The 22,685-nt window shown below is 36.4% G+C and overlaps 2 protein-coding genes across 5 annotated transcripts in view; one reads left to right on the forward strand and one right to left on the reverse strand.

Annotated features, from left to right (window-relative positions):
- epha4a (eph receptor A4a) overlaps positions 1 to 22,685 on the reverse strand; it is a 56,431-nt gene that overhangs the window by 19,782 nt on the left and 13,964 nt on the right. For all 3 annotated transcript variants that reach the window (XM_048162883.1, XM_048162881.1, XM_048162882.1), the window contains exon 4: positions 11,075 to 11,230. In XM_048162883.1, the coding sequence (XP_048018840.1) occupies positions 11,075 to 11,230 (156 nt within the window). The remainder of the gene's footprint in view (positions 1 to 11,074; positions 11,231 to 22,685) is intronic.
- On the forward strand, positions 1,683 to 9,127 carry LOC125250365. 2 transcript variants are annotated; one of them, XM_048162885.1, is made up of 6 exons: positions 1,683 to 2,000; positions 3,289 to 3,359; positions 6,313 to 7,370; positions 7,479 to 7,634; positions 7,717 to 7,815; positions 8,500 to 9,127. In XM_048162885.1, the coding sequence occupies exons 3-6, from the start codon at positions 6,321 to 6,323 to the stop codon at positions 8,782 to 8,784; spliced, it is 1,590 nt and encodes a 529-aa protein (XP_048018842.1). In that variant the 5' UTR covers positions 1,683 to 2,000; positions 3,289 to 3,359; positions 6,313 to 6,320; the 3' UTR covers positions 8,785 to 9,127. The 2 variants fall into 2 exon arrangements, with proteins under 2 accessions (XP_048018842.1, XP_048018841.1); XM_048162884.1 differs by lacking the exon at positions 1,683 to 2,000 and adding an exon at positions 2,044 to 2,674.

Raw genomic sequence — 22,685 nt, forward strand, 5'->3', positions numbered from 1 at the left:
GGGTGGTCTCGAGCACCACACGTTCAACATTAAACTCAAAGAAGTGAGTGAAGAGGACAAACATTCAAACAGGATGCATCTCATTATCCCTCCTCGAGATCTCCCCATATGGCAAAAGCCATTTTCAAATATCTCCATATCCTCCAAATCATTTAAACACTTCAAACACATATCTGACCCAGGTCTGGATTAGATTGAATTCCTCCTGGCTGAGCTTTAAGTGTAAATGGTCTTTAAACTCTGTTTAACCTGTATTAAGTATGTGGCTGCCGTACCCACCCGGCAGACCGGGGTGAAGCGAGCGCGCTCCCACGGTGGCTCGGTGCCACACGCTCCGTGATTGACAGGAGCTGATTAAGTCGACTGGCTTCGCTGCATTTTAATACGATAAAGGTGAGAGAGAGGCAAGCGTAATGGGGTCGCTTCTCTCGCGCCTCTTCGCTGCCTGCCTGTCTCCTCACTCGCTTTTTTCCATCCCTTGCTACCTAGCGCCTTTTTATCTCCTTTTTTGAATGCGCCTTTTAGCTGTTGAGTGTGTGACGGCTGCTTCTGGGTGAACGACAGACGGTGATATGAAAGAGAGCTCCAATTAGAGACGCGAGGAAGACAATCCGATACGTAAAATGGACGCCCGATAGGTGCACGAGAGCCCTCTCCCTCCCCCACCTGCCGTCCCTGATCATTCAGATCTGGAAAACCTATTAAATCTGACACCATGACCACATCTGGCCTGGGTGCCTCTCTGCCCCTTTCCCAGAGATCTTTAATATATTTATCACGTTACACTTTTTAGATCACCCCGGCCTAGGCATGTGTGTATGTGAACGTGAGAAAGATTTGACGTGTGTGTTCGTTTTTTACGATTAACCGTGTCGTCTTGGCTCAGAGCTGTGACTGCGCTGGTCTCTATTTAACGAGCAGAACACTGTTATCAAGTCTATGACTCACCTCAGGCTCTGACACACATATCTATCTTTACTCATCATGACAGGGCTCCTCCCAACCACACACACACACACACACATTTTCAGTCAGTCACGAAACTTTTTGATTAGACAATGCAGGAATAAAAGACACAAAATAACATCCGCTGCAATTAAACGTCCAATAATTTGTCACTGTCAAGTGCATTTTTTTTGTCCTTAACTTTGCAAAGTAGCCTTTAGGAAAACAGCTCCACTGGTGTGTGAAGTGAACAGCTGCAGTCTGGTACAAGTCCATGCAGGCGGTGCTGGTTCTCCTGACTGATATGTGCTTCCTTCAAAATCCCTGACCTGGTCTAATGATTACTCATGTCCAGGGTGGTTTGTTTACGTCTGTGTTTTTAGCCTCACACAGCCAGGCATAATCTGGTCTGCATTAGCTTATACTGGATAAGAACAGCACACTTAAACAGGAAGAGACCATCTGTAAACCCTAATGTTCAAAATAATTAATTGGTTTGAGTATGGCAAACTTAGATTAAACAAATAGTTCAGTCAAATGAACTTTTATGGGTATTTAGAACTGTATTTTTGTTTTGAGTTCACAGAACTTATGTATTTTAAGTAGTCTGAGCTGTTTCATTGTTTTGAGTTTGATGAACTCATTTCTTTTCATTTAGATTAACTTAAATTTAACTGAAACTGGGCAAGGATTTTTATTACTGCACTGTAAAAAATGAATCATGGGTCTTGTAATTTTCATTAAAAAAAATAACGTGATAATTAAATATAATGGGTACATTTCATTATTGAAATTGTGGTTTTGTGTTTGATAGAATATATTAAGAAGATTTCACTAATAAAACCAAGAGATACGTTTTCCTCTTTTATTTAAGAAAATGTGTGCAATTTTTAGGCTTAATTTGAGTAAAATAAACTAATAAAATTAAGAAAAATTTCACCGATTTATTTTAAGAGAATTGGTTCAATTATGCGGTTAGAGACACCATTTGAAAGTGAACGGCAGTGATCAGAAGACATTTTTGGCGGAGGGGTCGAACGTCAATCACATAAGAGGTAAGCTTATAACTATGCTTCTCATTATTTCTTAAAGCTCTTTCATAGACCAGTTATGTTCACTCTTGTTCAGTAGCATCGCTGAGGTCGCATATTTTAGTTGTCATGCCGATGCCTATAAGGCAAAATAGATGAGATGAGTTGTCTTAAATCAACGAAAACAAATTATATGACTTGCGAAACTGTGAACGATTGTCTTATCTCCAGTGTGTACAACACCACCACATGCTTGTGCTGTGGCTAGAATATTGATTGCTAAAATAAATCGTCGTCAATGTGCTAACGTTATATTCTCCATAGGCCATCGGTAAGCTTGATATTGGGAAGATTAATAGATGTAACTTTTTAAACCTTCAAATTACGTCTTTCGAAATATAATAATGTATGACAATTTAAAAATAATCTTCTAGAGAAGAGTAATAATAATTAAAAAAATATATAATAATACAGATGGCACGATGTAATATTGCGTTCATACTCGAAGCCAGATGGCGCCCTCTCTTGCAGTATTCTGTACGCGATGTCCCAACTCGTTCATAGAAGTAGACTCTCCCGCAAATATCCTCGACCTCGTGTAGAAATTCTCTGGCTAAAACGCTAAAACCATGACTAAAACAGCCAGCAGTCGTGACCATGATCGTGAAGATATTATCTTTTTCTGCAAACCATCTCGGGTATGTTTATAAGAATATAGTGTATTTTTAATGTAATGTTAAATTATGTAGTATATCATACCAGATTACAGAATATGTATCGTAACTGTGGAGCAAATTTAATCTGTAGCATTGCGATTTATAAATTAATTAATTTGAAATATAACTTTGTCAGACATGTTTTAGCTGCATTGTGTTTCTAAACCTCAACAAGGTCAATTTAATTTGGTTATTAAAAATACATTTTATGAAAAATAATTTCTAAAACATTTATAAGACAGCCTTAACTTTTTTTGTATTTGTTTATGATTCTAATTACAAATTGAAGCAAACTGAAATGTTAAAATGAGACCACATTAGCCTTCTAGCCCAAAGGCTTAATAAACTAACTTATATCTATTTTAATTTGGTATGCTATAAGTTTGTGTTAAAGGGCGGTGCAGGTTAACAGATTATTGTAATCATGTTTGAGGTGAAAATATCTAATTGAACTGAAATTAATTATAACTTTTAAAAATGTTGCAATTAAAAAGGTTCATTATTGTACATTACACTGACATTTTACACTTGTTTAAAAAAGTGTAAGCTTTGCATAAATAAAATATTCTATAATTAAATTTTTTTTTTCTTTACAGATCAACGTGAGGCTCCTTGTAGCAGTGTCTTAAGCATTCAGCAACGTGAGGATCCTTGTAGCGGTGTCTTTGTAAGCATTCATGTATTTTCAGTGCAAGTGGTGCCTTTTGAAATCATGGTGTGGCAGTGCAAGGTTTGCCAATTGACAGCATCTTCAAAAGGAGCTCTTTTGAGGCACTACAGACTACAGCATGAGCCATTTACCCATAGCCATACTATACCTTGCCCACATTACAATTGTCCATGCTCTTTCAAGACGCATGGTGCCCTTCGCACACATCTAAGTAGGAATCATTTAAATGAAGACACTTTGGAGCCAGGGGCAGTAATTTCCTTTAACTGTAACATTTGTAATACACCACATTCTTCTGAAAAGGACTATTTTCAACATTTAGGTCAACACCTCAGGAGTTACGAAACTGTAGAATGTGTATTTTCTGGGTGTGATTTTAAGACAAACGTTTATGGGACTTTTGTGACACACAAAAGCAGAAAACACAATCCTCATTCTACCAATGATTTTAAGGCTGAGGTGATTGTGTTAAGCAAGTCCAGGCATCATTCATTTGCTCCTGATCCACACTGTCAGGATTCAGAAGGAATCACTGGAGAAAGCGATGACCAGATTCCAGATGACCAGATTCCAAACGTGTCACTAACAATTCTTAATAAATTAGCCCTGTTACTGTTGAAGCTGGAGAGTGTTTATAATGTCTCTGCTAGATGTATTGATAATTTGGTAGGGGAGCTCCAGTTTATTTCTTCTCTGACGCCATGCCAAGATGTGCGAAACATTGTTGATTCAAATTTAAGAAAGAATAACTGTTTTCTCAGTGAAGATAGTATCAGTGAGTTCGTTGATGAACTTTGTAAGGTTAACCCCATAAGGACAGCACTAGATGAAAAAGGTCCCCTTGGCACTTCTTTCAAGAGAAGACAATATTTTAAGGACAATTTTAAGGTTGTTGAACCTGTGGAATATATTTTGGATGCTGCTGAAAGTAGATCCTATCAGTATGTACCTATTCTCCAGACCTTGCAACAGGTGTTGAATAACAAGCACATAAGCTTGGAAACATCTCCACAGTGTTCAAGTGTCCCATCAACATTCGACTCTTTTGTTCAAGGCAAATATTTCACTGAAAACATTTTTTTTGCCGAGGATGAGATGAAAATATCTCTGATATTATATGTTGATGACTTTGAGGTGTGCAATCCACTTGGAACTTCCAAGAAAAAGCACAAAATCACTGCAGTTTATTGGCTTTTGGCAAATATGCCACCAGAATTGCGATCTGCTCTTACATCGATACATTTGGCTGTTCTCAGCAAAGCTGAAGATGTAAGGAGATTTGGATATGATGTCATCTTAGAACATCTTTTGAATGACCTTTGTACATTGGAACAAGAAGGGTTTTTTATTGCTAGATACGGAAAAAACATCAAAGGGACTGTGCTTAATGTTGTAGCAGACAACCTTGGTGCCCATGCTGTTGGTGGTTTAGTTGAAAGTTTTAATGCAGATTATATCTGTCGATTCTGCCTTGGCCACCATGCTGAATTCCAGGAAAAGGAAGTGAGATCAGGTGCTTTTCCTCCAAGAACTAGAGAAGATTATGCAAGCCATGTTCAGACTGTGAATGAACATCCTACACTGACCCATTGCTATGGTGTCAAAAAGGTTTGTCCGTTGACCAACAAACTGAAGCATTTTCACTTTACTACTGGCTATCCCCCAGACATAGCCCATGACTTATTTGAAGGTGTCATTCCTGTGGAGCTAGCACTGTGCCTCTCTGTTCTTGTAAAGAAGAAATATTTCACTTTAAGTGAACTCAATGAGGCAATTGCTTTATTTCCCTACAAATGGACGGACAAAACAAATAGCCCTCACACAATACCTGAAAATTTTGCCAAACGTCGAAGTGTAGGGGGCAATATGCATGAGAACTGGGCTCTTATCCGACTTCTGCCATTCTTGATTGGGTCCAAGGTACCTTTAGGTGAACCTGCTTGGCAAATTCTCATGACTTTAAAAGACATTGTTGAACTGGTCGTGTCACCTGTCCACACTGCAGAAACTATCGGTTATCTGGACTCAAAAATTTCAGAACATCGGCATCAATTTCTTGAACTTTTCCCACATGAAAGACTGCTCCCAAAACACCACTTCTTGGAGCATTATCCTCAGTTGATTGAGTGTTTTGGTCCAGTAGTTGGACTTTGGACCATACGTTTTGAATCTAAGCATAGCTTTTTCAAGCGTGTAGTGAGACATACGTCAAATTTCAAAAATGTATTGCTGTCCCTTGCTACAAGGCATCAACTAATGATTGGTTACCACTTGCATGCCAGTCCTGAGAAGACTTCATTGTATGTGAATAAAGTTTCCAATATGCAATTGGAGCTTCTGCATGTGGATGTACAGCAGGCCATAAGAAACATTTCAAATCAAGCAAGTGTCCCTTTAACCACTTCAGTGACTTACTGCGGAACAGTATACAAAGTGGGGATGATTCTGCCTTATGGCTGCACTGGAGGTTTACCTGACTTTGCTGAAATTATGCAGATTGTCATTTTGGACAAAAGTATTAGTTTCATTGTTAAGACTTTCAGTGCTTTGTATGATGAACATCTGAGATCTTACTATCTTCAGTCAAGTGGGGATGTGCGTCTTGTTGAGTTTAAGGCACTTTGTGATTGGTATCCTCTGGCCGCTTATTGTTTAGGTCAAAACCGCTTGGTCACACTGAAACATCATATCTGCTGTTCTTATTAAATGGTCAGGCTGAGCAAACATTAAATGCCTGACTGCCTCTTGTACAAATAATGTTAAGCCTAAGATCCATGAATACAAGAATGGCAATGATGGAAAGTTACGACATTGGATTTTATCTACAGATATCCCTAAATGGTTTACATTTTGTGGTTTGTAACTTTAGGTCAATAGTTGTTTGGTTTTTTGCTCTTACTTCATATACATATATATATATATTTTTTTTTTTTTTTTTTTTGACTTTCAGATGACAGCATGGACCCTGCAGCACTAAGAGTTCTTATTGAACAGGAAATCAGGAAGTTAATCCTTCCCTCAGGAATCCCAAAAACTTTGGATGAACTGAGGAAAGCTGTTAAGGAGGAATTTAATATCACTGATGATTTCTCTCTTCAGTATAAAGATGCTGACTTCAACGACTTCTTTACCCTTACATCCACTGACCAAATTCAGCACAAAGATACTATCAAAGTTGTATTCTCTTCTCCCATTGTTCTAACACTGTTTGCAGAAGGTGAAGGAAACCTCAGTGCCAGTACATCACTGTCAGCAGATGAAGAATCTTCTATTTCTACTGCATGTTCAGTTGATGACGCTGTCCCATGTGAATCCACATTCACTTCTTCTGTAGAAACAGTCATCATTGCCCCCCCACAAAGTACCACAAGCAGGTTGCCATGGCCTGATGACTTCCCTATCCCATCTTTTTCTCCAGAAGTAGAGATGGTGCTCAAAAAGGCTATGGAGAGTTACAAGACAGATGGTAGCCTTCTAAATGTCCAAACTGTGAAGAGGGATATCAATGAGCATTTAGTTAAGGCTATGTACACCTACACAGCATATCCTTCTGGGATGCAGATTGCAAGTGTGACTGAAGCACTGATCCGAAAATACCCATGTCTGAAGGAACCAGGCTCTTTATCTGGCTTTCATGGCTGGCAAATGAGCCTGAAGTACAAGATGGCTGATTACAGAAGACGACTCAGCAAGTTTGGTTGTCCTGAAGTTGCATGCAACACATTGAAAAAGAAGAACCCTGAGGACAGGAAGCCTGCCAAAAATGTCAAAAAACCTCGTAAGGCAGAAGTGAATTATCTACCACCTTACCCAGCTGGGGAAAATCAGGAAAGTTTGGAACAAGAGAGAGTTGATCTACTGACTGAAGTGAAAAAGAGGGACAATACCATTGTGGTCAACGAAAAAATGTCAAAAACCTTTGCTCTCCGAAGACATGAGGTGGTTGAACTTTGTCCCAGTGTTGCAGAATTCAAAGATCGCTGGCCTGCTCTATTTGACCTTCTCCAGGTAAAAAAATTGTCATGAAACACCATCACAGACAAAAATGTAGTTATGTGCTGAACATATCCATAGTCAATATTTACCTGTTTTATTTATTTATTTATTTTTTTTCAGATTAATGAAGAATTTAGGAGAATCACCACTCTGCACCTAGAACCAAAATTTATGAAGATGTTGGACTTCTACACTCCTAAACTTTTGGCCATATTCACTTGCAGAGGAGGACTACTGGGCCGGACTTTAAAGGAGAAAATTGAACCCATGATGCAGGTACTTTCATAACATCAATTATTATTATAAAAAAATTAAAATAATTTGGGTGACGCTAATTTACAAACTTTTGTCACATCAGAATCCTGATAAAAACATCGACATGATGAGAGACGTTGTCCTCCGTTGCTTGATTTTTTATCTGGGTGAAAAAGAGGATGACCTCATCCAAGAGTACAATGCAAGTGACTACAATTATTCTATATATTTATGGTGTTTTGAGAAATGTATTTGTACATTGTTTTTATTTAAAAAAAAAATAGAAATGCAACTTAAACAATCTTTTTTTTTTCAATTAAATTATATAAAGCTAATGTGAAAATATTTAACACAAAATAGATTTTTTGTCAGCCACTATATGAAAAAAGGTAACACTTTATTTTGATGGTCCACTTTAGACATTCTACTGACTATAAGTAACTGCAACTACATGTTAACTAATCTATTAACCCTAACCTAGCAGTCTACTAATACTCTGAGTTAGTTGACATGTAGTTACTTACAGGTAGTAGAATGTCTATAGTGGACCATCAAAATTTAACCCTACCCCTACAATAGTGTCACTAAATGTAATTTTAATTTATTTTTTTCTTCCTGAATACACCCTCTGACATTGCTGAAACTGTACTTATGTTATTGTGACAGTCTTTGTGGTCCACTGAAACACAATATTTTTATGTGTCAGTGATTACAAAGAAAATAAACTATAATGGTTTGCTTGTAGTTGTCTTTTTAAGCTGTTATAAGATTTTTTATTTTTTGAAAGTGTTTGTTTTACAACGTACACAAATTAACTTTATAATTATGGACAGACTTCTAATGAGATGGACAAGATAAGAATACTTATTTAATGTTTATTTTACAGTGTGACAATGGAGATATCCTGCAGCACATAATGAAAATTGCCATCTGCAAGAGGGATTATCAGGAGGATTTCAGCATCATCTTGGAGGGGGTGCAAGTCATGGCTGGCTTGGAAAATCTGGCAAGAGCCTGTGCTGTTCTTCTTGGACTCACATATGCACTTAACCTCACCTACCCGAAAGAACTTAGGCACACTTTTGAGGCCTTTCAGAAGCTCTTCTTGGAACTGGATGTTTGCAAGTTTTCACCAAAAATACTAACACTTAAAAACAAACTCATGACTTAGATTGAGACAATGCATTATTACCAAGTTCTGGTGAAAAGTAAACTGCATTGATTGATGAACGTTTAATATTGTTCTACATACAAGCTTTCAGAAAGTACAAATGTTTTACAAAGTCTTGCTACAAGTTATTCTCAAGTTTTAGTCCATAATGTGACTTTTCTAACAGAAAAATGTTGCATACAAATTTGTATGCACAAGTTTTACAAAATGATCTTTCTCATGGAAAATGTTGGCATTTTTTAATTTTATTTTCATATCTTAAAACTGCTGACTTACATTTTATACAGATTTGTTTTATTTGTGCAAAAAAAAGAAAGATTAAAAGCATGTTTGATAACAAAAAGTGCATTATGTATTCATTATTATCTTAACCTGAAAAAAACAGTAAATGTTATAATTAAGTAAATTTCATTCATACAAATGAGTAAATTCTGCTTGATTTATTTGTGAGACAACTTAAATTAAAAAAGCACATTCCACTAATAATATTAAATTCATCATGTGCCATAGGCTAAATAATTTAGGAATTTTTACTTAATTTATTTGGGTAAATTTCACTAAAAAAAACAACCTTAAAATCTACTCAAATATAATACGTGTAATATTGTTACCATAATTTTTTTAAGCAGATAGCATGTAATATTTTTTACAGTGTGTAATATAAGTTATAACTAGTTAAGTTTCTACTAATAGAAATGTTTAAGTTGAGAATACTTAGTAATTTTAAGTTAAATGAACGAATTAGCTTACTCAATGTTTTAAATTAAGAGCAATTAAAATGTACAAAATAAAAGTCTTCAAAAATAAACAAAAATCGCCACTGATAAATCAAAATAAATCAAAAGGTCTTCGTCAGACAAAGCAACCGGCACAAAAAGATACAATTTACTATTAATAGTCACAATTGAAAAAAATAAATAATACAAAATAAAAAATGCCAGTTCTGCTCACTTAAACTTTTCTTAACCTAAAAATGTTGATGCAACTGATTATTTTATTTAATTATTTTGAGCTTTGCAAACTTGTTTGGGTGTAGCTAAAATGTAAAATTTCAGACATTTAAAGGTGGGTAATTATGAAATGTCTTTAAACTTTTCCACTACATATTTCTAGGAAACTCAAATTTAGCATGTTTTAAAAAGTTCAAATGTATTCAAAATAAAACAATAAATTGTAACAATTAGATTTTTTGCGAAGTCAGACAAACAGACACAATAATTCTTGGATTTGTCCATCATGTCTACACTACAATTTTTAATTTAGTACAATTTTTTTGAAAGAAATTAATATTTTTATTCAGCAAGGATGCCGTGACAGTAAAGATGAAAATGTATCATGTTATAAATGTATTCAATTTCAAATATACGCTGTTATTTTGAACTTTCTATTCATCAAAGAATAAAAAAAGTATCACAGTCAGTGTTGGGGAAACTTTTAAAAGTAATACGTTACAATATTGTGTTACTTAGTTACTTTTTATGGAAAGTAATGTGTTACATTACTTCTGCATTACTTTTACTCACCTGGGCTGGGCTTGCTTGTTTGTTTTTTAATACAATTTAATTAAAAAGAAGTTTTTGTTTTTTTTTGGCAAATGCAAATGCCTTTTCACATCAAAAGTGAAATGAATAAGCCTAAAGCTGAAGGAAATGCAAATTCAACCCATAGAGTAGAGGGCTGAATCTGTTTTTGTGCAAGTGAGATGAATAAAAACATGTTCACATTTAGTCTAGAACTACAATAACCATCATATTCACACAGCGCACACAACACCTCTGCACCACGAGGACAGGAGAGCTGTCAGTCAGTAAATGAGAAAACAAAGTAAGTTGCGTTACTTATTTGAAAAATTATTTTGTAAATTTAATGCGTTACTTTACTAGTTACTTGAAAAAGTAATCTGATTACATAACTCGAGTATACTTGTGATCACCTCAATGCTGATCACAATTTTCGGAAAAAAAGATATGAACTGTTTTCAGCATTGATTATAATAGCAAATCAGCATATTAGAATGATTTCTGAAGGATCATGTGACACTGAAGACTGGAGTAATGATGCTGAAAATTCAGCTTTGATCACAGGAATAAATTACATTAAATCAGTTATTTCTAAATCGTTTACATCAGTCGTTTTTTGATCAAATAATGCATAAGAGCAAAAGAGACTTCTTTCAAAAGCATTTGAAAATCGTACCAACTTTTGAACAGCAGTGTAAATCGGACTACAGTTGTCAACGTACACATGCCCCTGATGCACCATGAGTATATTAATCCATATGTAGACTTACGTGTGCAGGGCATAGAGGCAGGGTCCGTCTCAGACCTGAAGAAGCCTTTGTCGCAGGCACAGGAAGTGGATCCCTCCCTCACAGAGTAGCTGTGCAGCGGACACTTGGAGCAGCTGTCGTCTGTAGCCAGAGCTCTGTAGTAACCGATCTTACAGGCTGCAAAGAGAGAAACTGAGACGTTAATGATCATAAACTATAAAGTTTTGTGAAGAAAAAAAACAAAACTCTGGCTATCATAAAGACACTCGGAGTGTGTATGTTCATGTCAGGCCTGTGAAAGACACTGTAAGGGTGTGGAGTGTCTGAATGACAGACAGCAGTGCACGACTTTATGACACTCTAATGAAGAGAGGAAGTGATACCAGAGGAATGCACTGTCATTAATCCTAACACCCGAGCCAAGCCCTCGCTCTCTCGCTCAGCATTTGTTCTCTAGCTCTGATTTCTCTTTTCAAGTTTGCCTGCTTTCTTTTATTCCTCGTCCATTTTTGTCCTCCCTCCAGCTTTATTCGTTCCCTCCTTTGTTTGTTTGTCTTTTTACTTCCTTCTTTCTTTTTCCGCTGCTTCTAATATTCCACACACACACATAATTTCCTATTTATGGTGACAGAGACAAAGGAATGCTTTGAGGTCTTTTATTGACTTTTTTTTTTTTCCTCGACAAAGCCATCGATACCCGCGGATAGCATTTGAACGAGAATAAAGCCGCACTACTTATGACATTTATCTAAGAGTTTATTGATCTGTAGATAGTTTACAGATGTGTGTGTTTCCCTAAAAGGCCCTATCACGCTCTATCACAAATCATAATAATGCCCTTAGCGATAATCATACATGCTCTTAGCAAAGCATTATGGGAAAGAAACACAAGGCTTTTATATGACAAATAGGACAAACAAGCTTTCGTGTGTCGAGAGGATGGGCCGTAAAGGGCAGTTAGACTGGGCTTTGTGTGCCATTCACTTACATTCATATGAATGAAGAATATTTGCCTTTCACTGAGTACAAAAGTTCGGGTTTGGTGAACTCTGACCTGCAAGTTTGCAACGCAGAAAGACGATAGACCATGAGAGGATCTGAACGTCATGGACTGGCACATTGTGTGAAAATCAAACATGGGGGAAACCCTCATTTTTGTGGTTTTGCATTAGTACAGATATGAAAGAAAGTAAACTTCAGTTAAGACGACACTTTGATGGTTTGCTATTTTGTCAAAAAAAAAAATAATAATAATAATAATTAAAAATTTAATTAATAACTAAAACAAAAACAAAAAACAAAAAAATTAATGAATAATAATCTTAAAAAACAAAAACATTTTTTTTTTAAAAAACACACCAAAAGTTAAAAGCAATAAATTTAAAATAGTTTTACAGTGAATTTAAGAATCAAATGTGCAATAAAAAAGATAAACATGAGTTTTGAGATCTGCAAAACAATTATATTTTAACGATATTATTAAATTATATTATTTTCATTATTATCTTTATTAGTATCATTATTAGTGTTTTTGTATATTAGCATTAATTAAGCGCTAGATGATGTAAAAGTGGCATATACTGATAAAAAATAAAATAAATAACGAAAAAAACTAAAAAAAAATAAAATAATAAAAATAAAAAATAATAAAAAATTAAATAAAATAAAATAAAATAAAATAATAAAATAAAATAAAATAAAATAAAATAAAATAAAATAAAATAAAATAAATAAAATAAAATTCTGAACCGGTAACAATATGTCACACATCATACTGTTATGGAACATGACATCATATCCAGTTTCCTATATTTGCTGCTGGGAAATAATTTTTCATACTGAAAATAATCATTAAGTTCTATCAATTTCATTATTATCATTATTAGTATCATTATTAGTGTTTTATAGCACTCATTTTTATAGCATTTTATCAGCATTAATTATGCGCTCGATGATGGAAAAGTGCCATATACTGATAAATAAATAATAAAATAAAATAAAATAAAATAAAATAAAATAAAATAAAATAAAATAAAATAAAATAAAATAAAATAAAAAATAAAATACAATAAAAAAAAAATAAAATAAAAAATAAATAAATAAATAAATAAATATAAAATAAAATAAAATAAAATAAAATAAAATAAAATAAAATAAAATAAAATAATAAAATAAAATAAAATAAAATAAAATAAAATAAAATAAAATAAAATAAAATCCTGAACCGGATCATGCATCATACTGTTATGGAACATGATATCATATCCGGTTTCCTATATTTGTTGCAACATTTTTCATATCAAAAAGGTAGTGCGACTGTCCCTTATAAGTGCAAATATTAGTGCATATTAACCAGATCGTTAAAAACATTCTGATTGTTTGTGATACTGTCACAGTATTTTCACTCCAAACGAGGACAGAAAAGTTTTCTGCTTTTGATTGACAGGATGTACTTCAAACAAGTGTCCCTCATCACTCTCTGCCTCATTCTCTCTTATTTTCTCTCTTTGCCGGCCAATTCTTTTAATCTGACATAAGTGTCAGGAACCCCGGGGCCGCATTAGCGCTCGCCCTCGGGAATCACCACCTTCCACTCCTCCGTTTCATCTCTCTCTCCATCACAGGCTGCCCAGGGGCCAATCACTCGCAATCAGCCGCAACAGCGCGCTTGATCAGAGCGGAGAGTTAACATACATCTTCTGAGAGGAGATTAACACAGTTTTGTTATCTTCTAAACAGGATCCATAAAACAACAGCAGGGATGGAAAGATAGGACGAGCTCAGGGAGAAGAGATGGGTCGCGACCTCCGCCGGACGCGGGCTTTGTTGCCGTGCGCTGGAGGGGAAGGATGGGAATTAGAGCGAGAGGCTTCATCTGATCAGCTTTGGTTCATCTTAACACCAGCTGGAGGACAGAGTTAATTGAAGAGGGGAAGCTTAACACCACGGTAGGAGACTGGAGGTGTGTTCGAGAGACCAGAAGATGGTCTTGTTTATAAGCGAATGCAGTCTCAAGCACTTAGGATATCTAACACCCTCCACCTGCTTAAGAGCCGAGTGTTTTCTCAGTCCCAGACCCTTACGGTGGACGACCAGCTGTCCTCTCGCTTCCTAAGATCCCTCAGGAGACTCCTGGATTCCATTCCACAGGCAAATCTCGTCCCCCCTACAGATCTGACCTTTCCACTCTCTCTCCATGAAGCCTATGGCCAATGGGCCGGACAATAGCAGGACAATCACGGTCTCATTGTCCACTCCGGTGGACGATTGAAGAGATGAGCTTACTGCCTGTGACATAATAGGGTCGTAATTACCAGCCCATGCCCTAATATTCAGGGTCAGCGCTCTCGTCCCACCGTCTCAAACCGAGCTCTGAATGCTTTCCACAGGCTTTAGACCTTAAAACAGTCACCTGTTGTCTTCCAATGAGAGACAAAACGCAGGGTGGAGTTGAGGACAAAGGCGGATAAGGCATTGTGTTGGGAAGCCAATGAATTATGGAATTGTGCGAGGTATGTGTGGCGGTTTATGAGTATTGAGAGATGTTCCAGACGGGACAAAAGACTTCAATTAGATGCGTGTAATCCGAGGACGTTCGGTTAGACGCGGGACATCAATACAGACACCGGTGGTTTCCATTCAGATGATCGCAAATAAATAAATAGCGGACAAAGAGGTAAAACTGCAGGAAAAATAAACAGAAATGTGAGGAGAAGTGGAAAGAAAAGAACGGGAGAGGGAAATGAGAGGGAATGGAGCTTCGGCACTGGGTGGTCTTCAGAGTGTGTGTCCTCCAGGAAATTCAACACTGACTTCACTCTGCCAGGTTATATTTCTCTCCTCTCACACACACAAGTCAAGTGTGACTCTCTCCGTCTCTATCTCCGTTTCTGGCCTTTTTTTCCCTCCACCACATCCTGCACCCCGGAGTGATTAAAAAATAACGCAATTAAAAAGTAATAACAATAGATAGTAAAAAAGTTGTGGATTTAATTAATGCAAATGTTTTTTAATTGGTTTGAGTTGGACAAACTCAAATTAAACAAATTAGTTCAATCAAATGAGTATTTGGAACTTTATTTTTCTTTTGAGTTCATGAAACTGACACATTTGAAGTAGTCTGAACTGTTTCATTGTTTTGAGTTTTATGAACTCATTTCTTTTCATTTAGACAAACTTAAATGTACCTAAAACTGGGCTGGGATTTATATTTCTCAGCATGCTTTGCCATGACACTTTTTAAGTTTTAATGTATGCAAAAAAAAATTCAAGTTAAAAGCAATTAAAATGTATGAGTACAGAATTGAAATCTGCCAGTTCTGCTTACTTAAACTTTGAATTTCTTAACTTAAAAAATGTGATGTAACTGATTACCTCAGTTTTTTAAGTTTTGCCAGCGTATTCAGGTTTACAGACAGTGTACATTTATTTGCAGCGTTCACATGTTTCTTTATGCATTATCCCCTAATCACACAAACATATGTCGATGGAAACCCGGCTAATGCTGCTCATAAACAGTTTATAAGATGGGAAATTGATTAGAAATTGAGCATATTGGACATTGTTCGCTTCTGCTCTGAAGAAGAAGAAGAAAAAGTCTCTTTTGCACACACACACACACACACACACACACACACACACACACACACACACACACACACACACACACACACACACAGACTTGCCGAAAGCAGAGAAAGTGAAGTCAAGACCTGTGGGTTTGCGTGAGCTAATGGCTAACATATTTATGACACTTTTATGATGCTGGCTTATCTCTGAAGCCGCTGCTCCAGAAGGATCAACAGAGGCTAATCCACCTCACGTACACACACACACACACACACACACACACTCACATTATCTCACGGGTTACAAGTTTTGTTGGAATATCAGGGCCTTTTCGTGACATTTATGTAGTTTATAGCCTTTAATGCAGTTCCTTTCCCCTTTTGTCACTTCACAGGCTTATGTTACTTGTAACACACACATACACACATACTGTATATATATACATATATATATGAAGACTTCAGATGCAAATGCCTCTAAGTGCTGTCTGAAATTTTCTTCTAAAATAAGCATTTTTTTCAATGAATAGGACCTATTAATTGCCATTAAAGTGGAATTAAACACATATGAGCTTGATAAAAGTGCTTATTTAAGAAGAAAATTTCAGACGGCACTTAGAGGCTTTTGCATCTTAAGTCTTCATATATATATATATACACACACACACACACACACACACACATTTGTTACTAAATCCTCTCTAAATTTTATACAAACATATATTGGCATCACACCAGTCACTACTCGGTTGACCACTGGTTTATAACTAAACAAAATTCCCCAAATTATCTAATTTGAACTTTTCGAACACTGCTTTCACTTTTATCTATGGAAGCTTGTTTCCACCACTAAATAATAAAAAAAAAGGTAATTGCGAGTTTTTATCTCACAATTCTGATTTTTTTCTTGCAATTGTGAGATATAAACTCTCAATTGTGAGTTATAAAGTCAGAATTGTGTGTTATATCAGAATTACGAGATATAGTTGCAATTCTGACTTTTTTTCTCAAAGTTGCTAGTTTTACTCATGCAATTCTGACTTTATATTTCAAAATTCTGACTTTTTTTCTCGCAATTGCAAGTTTTACTCACACAATTCTGATTTTTTTCTCGCAATTGCAAGTTTTACTCACAGAATTCTGACTTTATATCTCACAATTCTGACTTTTTTTCTCGCAATTGCAAGTTTTACTCACACAATTCTGATTTTTTTCTCGCAATTGCAAGTTTTACTCACAGAATTCTGACTTTATATCTCACAATTCTGACTTTTTTCTCAAAATTGCAAGTTTTACTCACACAATTCTGATTTTTTTCTCGCAATTGCAAGTTTTACTCACAGAATTCTGACTTTATATCTCACAATTCTGACTTTTTTCTCACAATTGCAAGTTTTACTCACAGAATTCTGACTTTATATCTCACAATTCTGACTTTTTTCTCAAAATTGCAAGTTTTACTCACACAATTCTGATTTTTTTCTCGCAATTGCAAGTTTTACTCACAGAATTCTGACTTTATATCTCACAATTCTGATTTTTTTCTCGCAATTGCAAGTTTTACTCACAATTGCAATTCAAATTCTGACTTTTTTCTCAAAATTGCAAGTTTTACTCACACAATTCTGACTTTATATCTCACAATCTGATTTTTTTCTCGCAATTGCAAGTTTTATCACAGAATCTGACTTTATATCTCACAATTCTGACTTTTTTCTCAAAATTGCAAGTTTTACTCACACAATTCTGACTTTATATCTCACAATTCTGACTTTTTTCTCAAAATTGCAAGTTTTACTCACACAATTCTGACTTTATATCTCACAATTCTGACTTTTTTTTCAAAATTGCAAGTTTTACTCACACAATTCTGATTTTTTTCTTTATATCTCACAATTCTGACTTTTTTCTCAAAATTGCAAGTTTTACTCACACAATTCTGACTTTATATCTCACAATTCTGACTTTTTTCTCAAAATTGCAAGTTTTACTCACACAATTCTGACTTTATATCTCACAATTCTGACTTTTTTCTCAAAATTGCAAGTTTTACTCACACAATTCTGACTTTATATCTCACAATTCTGATTTTTTTCTCGCAATTGCAAGTTTTACTCACACAATTCTGACTTTATATCTCACAATTCTGACTTTTTTCTCGCAATTGCAAGTTTTACTCACACAATTCTGACTTTATATCTCACAATTCTGACTTTTTTCTCAAAATTGCAAGTTTTACTCACACAATTCTGACTTTATATCTCACAATTCTGACTTTTTTCTCAAAATTGCAAGTTTTACTCACACAATTCTGATTTTTTTCTTTATTTTATCACAGAATCACTTTAATTCACAATTCTGACTTTTTTCTCAAAATTGCAAGTTTTACTCACACAATTCTGACTTTATATCTCACAATTCTGACTTTTTTCTCGCAATTGCAAGTTTTACTCACACAATTCTGACTTTATATCTCACAATTCTGACTTTTTTCTCAAAATTGCAAGTTTTACTCACACAATTCTGACTTTATATCTCACAATTCTGATTTTTTTCTCGCAATTGCAAGTTTTACTCACACAATTCTGACTTTATATCTCACAATTCTGACTTTTTTCTCAAAATTGCAAGTTTTACTCACACAATTCTGACTTTATATCTCACAATTCTGACTTTTTTCTCAAAATTGCAAGTTTTACTCACGCAATTCTGACTTTATATTTCAAAATTCTGACTTTTTTCTCAAAATTGCAAGTTTTACTCACACAATTCTGACTTTTTCTCTCAGAATTTTGAATCTATATCTCGAAATTGTAACTCAATAACATGCAATTGTGTCTTATAAAGTCAGAATTATAAACACGCAATTCTGTGAAAAAATGTATTTTTTCCCTCACAATTGGACATTATAACATGCAATTGTGAGTTTATATCTCACAATTCTGACTTTATAACTCATAATTCTGACTTTATATCACTCATTTCTCACTCAAAAAACAGAACGGGGGAAAACGAGATGATTATCATCTCTGCCCTCCAGCAGGAACACACCAATTCCCTCATCGATCGGTTCCCGCCTTCTTCTGCTTATTAATTACATCTGCAGTGACTGATACCTTGATCCACTCACTGCATGCAAACATCCCTCATCGCTGCAGTGTGTGTGTGTGTGATTGATGCGGCTCAAACCCCTGAGAAGCTTGTTTGTCAGCGAGGGGCCGAGCTGCGTCAAACCGTACTGACTTTAATCTCCAGGTTTATTTATCGCTCTTCTGTCTGTCTCTGCTTCTCCGTACCCTTCTCCTGCCCTCTCTGATCCCCCGAACCTGTCAAAAGTTTCCCAAAACTTTTCTAAAGACAGTCCCAAGGTCTCACCGAAGGCAGAGGCGAAGCACACAAAGGACGAGCGTTAACCTTTATGCGCAAGGTAAATTATTACGCGGCCATCTGCTGTACAGAAGTGTGTGAGTGTGTGTGTTGCTGTATTTTATATAAGGAGCTATACATAAAGCTTTGAAGGAAAAGGCAGAAGGGGGCAAAGCAGCACAGACAACAACTCCGGGGTAGGTCTTTCTGAATCATATCAAGATCCCAGCCAGAGGTTCGGATCTGATAGACAGGAACTCCACCTACACACACTCACGGCATTTCAGGAAGTCTTTATGAAGGCCTGGCTCACGCAGGTGACGAGAACACACTCTTTTCTGCTCTCGGGCCGCGGCGGGGGCAGGGATGTGGAGGTGAAATGCGGCTCATTGTCTTGTCTACTGTCCTGTGAGGGGACGGGCAGCTGGGAGAGGCAGGGGGCCAAACATCTCACATTCCTAACAATTCCTGCATAGCAAACAAGGAGGAGCTCCCTGGAAATGTGTGTGTATGTGAAGGGAAGGTTCACACGAAAGATGCAAATTCAGTCGTTGTTAAGGGATAGATATAGTGCTAGTTATCTAGTGAAATAAGGTGTAGACCAAAATGTAAGCCGTTTTATTGTGAAAGTGCAATTTGAACTTTCAGGACTAGTGAGATTCGAGAAGTATGGTGGAAAACAACATTTTTGAAGTGAATAATGACTTAAATGTCAGACATTTCTTCAGGCAAAACTGCGGAAGACTTAGTATATAATGTTACTACTTCAGCATTGTGTTTTGTACCTTGGAGAATATTTGACTTTTGTTTTAGCAATTTTTTTATGCATTATTTTTTTTAATGCATTTTTACTTTCAGTTTGATTTAGTTTTAGTAATTTTAGTACTTAAACAGTTTCAGTTAGCTGCATTTCTAGGAAACACTTTAGTTTAGGGTCCAATTCACACTATTAACTAGACTAGCTAATGCATATTACTAGGATATTAGCTGTTTATTAGTACTTATAAAGCACATATCAATGCCTTATTCTGCATGATCATATTCTACATCCCTTAATCCTACCCAATTCCTAAACTTAACTAATTACTAATAGTTAGCTGATAGTTAGTAAAAAAATACTAACTAATAATAATCAGTAATTAGGAGTTTATTGAGGAAAAAGTCGTACATTTAAAAAAATGCTGGGTTGCCAAGTTGGACAAACCCAGCGATTGGGTTGTTTTAACCCAACGGTTGGGTTAAATTTTTGCCCAACCTGCTGGGTAGTTTTATTTAACTCAACTATTGTTTAAAAATGACTGTATTGCTTGAATTCAAAATATGTTGGAAATTAATATTTATTATGTTTAATAAATTAACATTTATGTTAATACAAGTTTAATGAATAATAATTAAACAATAAACATTTATTAAATTGCTTATTATTGTTCCCTCTAGTAATTATGTGTCTGATTTTAATTTCCAACATATTTTGGGTTCATTTTAAGCAAGAAATACAGTAATTTTTAAACAATAGTTGAGTTAAATAAACATTTAACCCAACCACTGGGTTAAAACAACCCAATCGCTAAGTTTGTCCATTTTCAACCCACTGAAATTCATATACCATGGTATTTGCATGGTACTTCCAAAAATACCATGGCACTACTACACTAAAAGTCCAAACTCCTGTGGTAATACCATGGTATTTTTTGATATTTGTCTGTAAAAGCATGGTGCATCAAGGTACTTCCAAAAATACAATAGTACTACTATGGTAAAAGCCCAAAAACATGGTACTACATTCTCCTTGAGGTTTCTCTCGCTCCCTTGTTCTCTTTTCATTACTTTCTCCTTTTTCTCTCTGTTTGTGTCTTTTTCCACTACTCACTCGTGGTCATAATTGCCTCGCTCGGCAGGGCGCAGAATCATTGTCCCCTCATTGCAAAGCCAACATTTTTCCCCTCACTTCGAATGCTCTGGCCTGCAATTGCTTTTCTGGCACTCCATAAACCAGCCCTGTCTGTCTCTTTCAACACATCTCACAGGCAGGATTACTCTTACAATCATTAGCAAATAGCACTCACTTCAAGCAGGCTTGGCAGTGGGCTCTCTCTGGACCGCTATATTAAATTCTGCAGAGGGGGTCGGGGCGGTGCATTCGGCGTGAACCCTGGCTAAGTGGTGCTCTCTTAAAGAGCTGATGCTGCTGAGAACAGGTCGTGTCTCGTCCACTTGTTTTGTTGGGCGGCCAGACCGCAGAGACTGCGAAGGGCTACTCGGGGCTGGGCTGGAGCCAGTAGCGGCGGGACGTGCTTTGACAGCTTATAGTGAAGAAAAAAACACAAACCCTTAAAGGGGACATATCATGAAAATCTGAATTTTTCCGTGCTTAAGTGTCGTTTAAGCACAGAGCGCTATTTAGAGCCTGAAAGTTGACCCTGCCAAGCTCTTTCTGTCTGAGTGATATTTTGGAAAAAATATTAGACCATTCACAGCATTTGATAGCAATCATAAACGTTAGCCTGGTTGGAAAACAGGTACACTCTGTATAGTGGGCGTACAAACGGGTTTTGCACAAAAGATGAACATGACGGCACATGCTAGTGGATGAGTTGAATCAACATAAATTTATCCACTAACATTCAGAAACGTCTAAAAGTTGTAACTTCTTCCTGAGTCTCTCCATCAGTGTCGACTCCGGTTTGAACAATGTAAGGCTGAACACCGTTACTGACAATCCTCATTTTGGCTGCGTGAGATTCTCCAGCTTTGTTGTTGTTGAGCTGTTAAAGCTCCGCCCTCTTCTGGAAAGGGGGCGGGGAGCAGCAGCTCATTTGCATTTAAAGGGACACACACAAAAACGGCGTGTTTTTGCTCACACCCAAATAGGAGCAAATTTGACAAGCTATAATAAATGATCTGTGGGGTATTTTGAGCTGAAACTTCACAGACACATTCTGGGGATGTATATTACATCTTGTTAAAAGTGGCATAATAAGTGCCCTTTAAGAAATGTACATTTCAAAACCTGAATCTGAGCTACGACTTATTGGTTTGAGTTCTGCTCCTGTTATTTCTCTACTAAAATTAAAAATTTTGTTCATATCATATAATTCTCAAGGTCTTTAAGTTATAGCATTGATTTTCCATATATAACCTACACAAACGTTGGCCCGTGAGGACCACGGCGAACACAGAAAAATGAAGGTAAAGTCTGTTCGGTGCTGGTTGATGCCAGGGAGGGTCGTGGCCTCTGGGTAGAGATATAGCGCTTGAGAGAGAGAGAGGGAAAAAGGCCCTTATTGATTCTAGGGGCTTTTGACATGCTAATGTTCTCGCTGTCGGCTTCGGTCCCCCACCTCCTCTTAGCCAAGGGCCTTCAAAGGGAGGCTGCCACACAAAGACAGGGAGAATGCACTGTGCTGCCCGCTGAATGGACGCTCTCGCTTAGCGAGCAATCTGTGCCTTATAAAAAACACCAAGAACAGCTCATGACATGGAGAACATTGCACTGGAGAAACTCAAACAGAACGGATAAAATCTAACGGTTTGATTACATGCATCAAATCAGAGCCAAAGTAAGCAGTAACAACTTACAGTGAAAATAAGCAACATTAAGACTCTCTCAAGTGATCCAAAATTCGACACAGCGCAAGAATTCCAGAATGCACATGCAAAGGGTTATGGGTTGTGGTTACTGTGAATGTGCGGCCACA

This window comes from Megalobrama amblycephala, linkage group LG17 (genome assembly GCF_018812025.1).
Source record: "Megalobrama amblycephala isolate DHTTF-2021 linkage group LG17, ASM1881202v1, whole genome shotgun sequence".
Taxonomy (NCBI): Eukaryota; Metazoa; Chordata; class Actinopteri; order Cypriniformes; family Xenocyprididae; genus Megalobrama; species Megalobrama amblycephala.

Excerpts from the sequence above, each read along its gene's own strand:
- LOC125250365 (XM_048162885.1), top strand. The coding sequence starts at position 6,321 with ATGGACCCTGCAGCACTAAGAGTTCTTATTGAACAGGAAATCAGGAAG. Across the intron at positions 7,371-7,478 it reads CTCTATTTGACCTTCTCCAG|ATTAATGAAGAATTTAGGAG; the intron begins GTAAAAAAATTG and ends ATTTTTTTTCAG. Across the intron at positions 7,816-8,499 it reads ACCTCATCCAAGAGTACAAT|TGTGACAATGGAGATATCCT; the intron begins GCAAGTGACTAC and ends TTTATTTTACAG.